The 6,112-nt window shown below is 38.6% G+C and overlaps 1 protein-coding gene across 1 annotated transcript; it reads right to left on the reverse strand.

The window, feature by feature from the left end:
• Nucleotides 1-276: 276 nt before the first annotated feature.
• Nucleotides 277-2,824, reverse strand: LOC140853249 (uncharacterized). Its single transcript, XM_073247541.1, has 3 exons — nt 2,019-2,824; nt 1,741-1,931; nt 277-1,664 (listed from the first exon to the last, which is right to left on the reverse strand). The coding sequence occupies exons 1-3, from the start codon at nt 2,762-2,764 to the stop codon at nt 535-537; spliced, it is 2,067 nt and encodes a 688-aa protein (XP_073103642.1). The 5' UTR covers nt 2,765-2,824; the 3' UTR covers nt 277-534.
• Nucleotides 2,825-6,112: the final 3,288 nt, after the last annotated feature.

The following is a 6,112-nucleotide window of genomic DNA, read 5'->3' on the forward strand; positions in this document are numbered from 1 at the left end:
CAACATCTTCTCGTTCCTATTAAGCAATTCATCGAACATGTAGCCTGCAGGCTTCTTCTCAGGGAATGGTGGTTGCCATGGGAATGGAAGCAAAGAAATTTGGCAACGTGCTTGACTGAAACGTTTTGCATCATCTTGAAGTATATCACTCTATAAATGGTCCAAAGATGAGATTCTGGTGCACAACTTGCCCCTCTGTTTTTGTTACATCAAAAAAATCTGCATCTCCGTTATAGGAAGAAAATACTTATAGCAGAAAATGACTACATGCTCCAGTAAAAGCTAAAAGATAATCATCTTTCAAATTGGTTGTACAATCCATGGTTGACCTACCAAGAAATTTTCCATAGATAGAGTCATAAAGATATGCAACTAATTACATGATATAATATGATGGCTACATATTAATTCAAGAAAACATAATATCAATGCTAGGACTCAAAACAAAGCAGGTTGCATAGTGAAGCTGGTCTTGCAAGGCCTTCGAAAGTTGGGAATCATCACATTCTAGCAAGGTCCACTCTAGTGGTCTATTCAGGGAAGTTCATCATGCTCGCAGATGATCGATAATTCTGTGAGAGAAGAGTCCATGCAAGACTGTCTTATAGAGATTGGCTGCGACGAAGAAAAACAAGGTCTGGGTGGAATCTGCAGGCTATCGACATCACCTTCCAGCATCTCTATAACTTTGCTCATCGAGGGACGACTAGATGACTTCATCTGAATGCACCATAAACCCACCATACATAGCTTTCTCTCCGCATCACCAATTTCTATACTGTTATTGATTTCGAGTTCTTTCTCCGGTGCAAGCTGATCATAGATCCATGAAGGATAGTAAACCTGACTTGAATTCTCCACCCTTCGATCCACATTCCTCCTTCCCCCTGCCATCTCCAAGAGTAACATTCCAAAACTATAAACATCCGACTTATCAGATATTACCCCAAAATTCCTAGATATCAATTCAGGAGCTATATATCCTATCGTCCCTCTGGCAGCACTCATGGACACCAGGCCATATTCCTTCGGGTATAACTTTGCAAGTCCAAAATCCGAAATCTTTGGGGTGAAATTCTGGTCAAGAAGGATGTTCTGAGGCTTGATGTCGAAGTGTAGAATTTGCATATCACATCCACGATGGAGATAATCGATACCTCGAGCCACTCCTAGTGCTATATCATTGAGTTTATCCCAAGTGAAATATGAAGGACGATGTCTCGTTCCGCTTGGCGAGAAGATATACTTATCAAGTGACCCGTTGGGCATGTACTCATATACGAGAGCCCTCTTGGATCCCTCTGAACTGAAGCCAACAAGTTGCACTACATTTACGTGGTGAATCCTGCCAATTGTGGAGACCTCGTTGATGAATTCTTCTCCATCGCACTTGGAATTGCCCAACATCTTGATGGCGACCAGATGGTCACCAAGGAGTTTCCCTTTGAAGACGGACCCAAAACCCCCTTGTCCTATTTTTTCTTTGAAGTGGTTTGTGACGGCAACGATGTCAGTATATGAATACCTCGTTGGTAAAAGTGGTTGCTGGTTCCGCAGAAACTTCTCAACGCTGTCGATCGATGCTCGCATGCTCCAAAATTTGTGGGCAAGGAAAACGTAAACCGCTAAAGGTGGAAATACAAGCCTGACTAGTATTGCCAGTGCTGCAAAACAGCAGAACGTCTTTAGTCGGTACTGCATAAGCAAGAAAAATGGTTTGTGATCGATGGATGGTCTTACTTATCAAGTGCTCCACCGTTACTGTTAAAATCCCCAAGGCTACTCGAATACGGGGAGGATAACTTCGAGTGGATGCATCGACGATGCAGGGTAAGAAGGATATGCTCGTTTCATAGGCAGCGAACATCCCAGCGGGAATTTCCTTTGCCTTTAAATCACGGAACTGCCGCCTTAAATAACGGAAATCCCACCTGCATGACATGCGAAGATGAAGAAAACAAATTAGGAACATTCACCTCTAAGCTTGGGAAAGAGATCGAGAGTTTGAGGCTGGTCACCGTAATTCGTCCAGACACTGCTGAAATGGGGTTCTCCTAGAGAACCATGAAAGAACAAAGCCTTTCTGAAGGAGTTTGAAAACATCAGTCCTTGAATCCATTTCAGGAGAACCAGCCGTGGGAATCGCAGCCAGAAACCTGCAGGAAGGCTCAAGAAACTGCAACGAATTCGCGTCTTCTCGAACAACGGCATAAGCAAATGTGTTGTTGTTGTGGCTCAGGCAAGGGATGAACTGAAACGTGTCGCTCTTAATCTGCCTAGTGCAACTCATGAAAGTAGACCAATTACTCGAATATGCTAACCAGTACGGGAATGATAACCAAAAGTCATCGTCAGAATTTTCAAAATCATCCAGCTCAAATAGCGAAGATCGAGTGGGAAGACCACAACGGCCACTTGCCAAGCCAGAATCAACAACATGGATTTCTTGTTGGTCATATGAAATTTCAGTGACATAATATCTTGTTTCCTTGAGAAAATGGAAGGCTAAGTCATTCCAAACATAATAGAACTTGTCTGATTGGATATCCAAGATAGTTTTGTTAGCTTCGCAAATGAGTTGGTACCCTGATGAAAGACCACAACCTGCTGGATCATCTTTTAAACGAAAAGGGTAGCTGATATTTTGCAGTCCGCAGGAGGAAGAACAGCCTTTTCGCTTTGCGAGGCCCATAGCTAGTCTAATACTGAAGAAGAGGAGAAACGAAAGCACAGAACAGATGGATGAAACTTGGTGTGTGCCCATAATGGGATGGAGAGCAAGCTTCTTCCCCGCAGCCGAAATGGTTGGAAATGAGGCGAGCACAAGCATGTCTAAACAAGAAGAAGAATAAAGATCCGCACCAGTCAAACTGACATCATTGGAAAAAATCCGAGCTCCTAGTTGATGGGGACGTAGGGAGCAACTGAAACCAGACATTTGGTAGCAACAGTGGCAATAGATGCCCAGAGGAGACTAACAGGCCAAGGGTGGTAGACTTCTGATAATGTGTTTTTTTTTTTTTTTTTTTTGGTAAGTCGAACTATGAAATAATACGAGTGTAAATATATCCGTAATAATTAGAAAACAAAAAGTTTAAAAATTGAGGAGGGAGACACGTAAGAATTCGGAAAGATAGTTCCAGTAGATAATGTTTTTCCACACTGGAACAATTGTGCTTCAATTTCCGATCGAGAAACAGAACGTTCAAATGGTCGTGAAGACCTACAAAAAAGTCATATTAAATGAAGTCCAAATACTGAATAATCACTCTATAAAAGTCCCTAGGGTCTATAAAATATCTATGAAGGTTCATTTCTTATAATAAAGTGAGTAGATATTATGTTGATCAGCACCTCCAAATCAGGCTCTTTGTAATCTTGTTTGAGTAATTAATGAAATATTGAGTATTTGTTCCTCATCATAATCAAACTTGTTCTTTGATTATGAGAACGACCACCCTGTGCATCGCTATATGCGCATATGCAATACCAGAACATGGATCATGTTCCATGACAATCATGCAAGTAAGGCAAGATAAGCAAATTTAGATTAAAATTTGTTTGGATCATATTTTGATGAATTTTAGACTAAAGTAGGTTTTTTGAGGAAAATTAAAGTAGATCTTATGAAATCTCAAGCCAATATTTATTTGTTTTCGTTGATTTCCAGAATTTAAGATTAGAAAAATAATTAGAGCTCATGACGTCCTGGGTCATTGATCCCTGTTTTATGTTCACGGCACAACTGATTTGATTCATCCCCAAACTCATTTGCTGTTGGTAGTCATTTTGGCCGAATTAATTGAAATAATAGAACTGGGTAGAGGGGAAGTTCATTTGCCCAGAATTTTGGTGGTATGGCCCGTTGCGCTATATTCAACCAACATCTTAGATTTTCCATCAAAACGATCAAAAAGTATCCTGCATGGCTTGGGATTAAACAAATTAGAATCAGGCATGCATCTGTAAAGCTTTTCCAGAGTTTTATCCCAATTTAGTGAGGTCACAATAGCATTAGTACATTCCCTCGAAAAGAGGAGGAAAAAAAATTCTCAAAATCATAGGTTTGACATGTGACTGCCGGACGCATTAAAGGCGTTGAAGAGCTAAAGTCTATCGCCAAGAGCCTCAGTAGAGGTGCTTCATTGTGGAAAGTAGGTTGGTGATGTATCGATAGCCGTTCTTCTTGATGCTTCTGTCGAAGTGTGATCGATCGCCTAAGATTTCTAATCAGGGAGGCGCACTGGCATCGGGTCATATGGGAAAGTGTATCGCTCTTGTAGGAGTCTATGATCTAAATACATCCGAGGGTATTTCGTCTCGAGGAGGGACACCGGCATCATTTCCCATGAAAAAGTGCACCCCTATTGGAGGAGTCTATGATCCAATATGCATCCAGGTGCATCGGCTCGCAAAAAGCATATTGCTGGAAGCTCGAACAATCTAAGAGCGCGCGCACCCCCAACAGAAAGAAAAATAAAAATAAAAAATAAAAAAAAAATAAAGAGGCCTAGTTAGAATGTATTTCTAGAGTTTTTTTATTTGTATAAATCTCCAAATATTGTATAGATTCTCATATATATTCTCTGTTTTAACTCTAGAATCCCCACCAAACAGAGGGTCCAAATTCAATCAAATCCAATTATCAACATCATGATCAGCTGTGGTTAGTCCAAATGTTAATCTACTAGTATACATGGATCATGGACTAAATACACGTTAATATTATTTGCAACAATTCAGATTTTTACTTAAAAATACTAATCAAAAAGTATTATTTGGATTTTTTGACTCTATGCAAATATTCAAGATTTTCGAAGTGTATGACTATCGTAAGACTAAATATACGTTCGCATGGTTTTTCATATATTTGGGTCATGATAAATGGCATTAGAAAGAATGCAGTTCATGGCCTATGCAGGCTAGGATACATCATATTGGCCCATTTGGGCTAACTATAGGCCAATTTTGGTATTTTTTTTACTAGATTTAATCGAATTTGATTTTTTAGCCTAATAAGGTTGCTAAGCTTCAAATGAGAGGAGTATGGAGGAAACTATATGGGCATGTATTTAGTTTCATATGGATTATGTACTAGAAATATCTTTAGTAATGCAGGGCCAAGAAATCTAAATAATATCCTTTGACTAGCCACCAAGCAAGAATCAAACGATATTGATCTCTATATTCTCATATGTTTCCTTTATATATATATATATATATGTTATCATATGAAATATCAATATAAAAAAAGGAGGCACTATCTTTGCTTTTGGAAGGAAAATAAAAGACAGCTTCAAGATAGCTATTGGCGGCGTCAAAACAGAGAATTGACGAGTATGTTGGGCAAACCCATGAAAGTATTGAAAGTAAGATTTTTTCTCAACATCAAGACTGCTTATATCAAAATAGAACTAATATGAAGCATGCCGCAATGTCAAAGAGAACATAGGATGAGTCATAGGAGACGGGATTGAAAACTCCTCATCAAAATTTTTCAATTTCTTTTAAAGAAAACAATAGGTATAAAACAAAGCCCAAAGAAATTTTAATAAGCATGGGTATAAAGAAATAAAGAAGAGAAAAAGAAAATAAATGAAGGTTACAATAGTACTCGTACACCTTTGACTCATTCTTCTAAAAAAAATCTCATAGCTTTAAAGTCCTCAAATCACCCATGAAGTGTTATATGCATCAACAATAAAACAGGATGCTTTAAAGTCTGATTTCTTATATCTAGCTTGATCTGAGTCCATCCAGAAATATGGTGTAGGATGCTTTGCATTTCAAGTCTAACCTAAATGTGCTTAGAAAATCATAACTCTGATAAGGACTATAGAAAACTAGCATGAGTAGTCACATCTATCAAGTCTCATAGTAGTAATTTGTCATAAATTTTTTTTTTGCATAGAGATTAAGTCACTGTTATCTTGACTCTCATGTCAACCTCCAAAAAGTTTCAAAAGCTAACTATATGAAAGGCTGGAACCAAACTTCGGCAGCCCCTCCAAATTTGTCCTTTATTGAAAGAATTGAATATTTTCTCCTATTTTATCTTATTCTTTTCTGCATTTGGATTGTGTGAACCACACTTTATTTTTTTAATAATTTT

This window comes from Elaeis guineensis, chromosome 13 (assembly GCF_000442705.2).
Source record: "Elaeis guineensis isolate ETL-2024a chromosome 13, EG11, whole genome shotgun sequence".
In the NCBI taxonomy this organism is placed as follows: Eukaryota; Viridiplantae; Streptophyta; class Magnoliopsida; order Arecales; family Arecaceae; genus Elaeis; species Elaeis guineensis.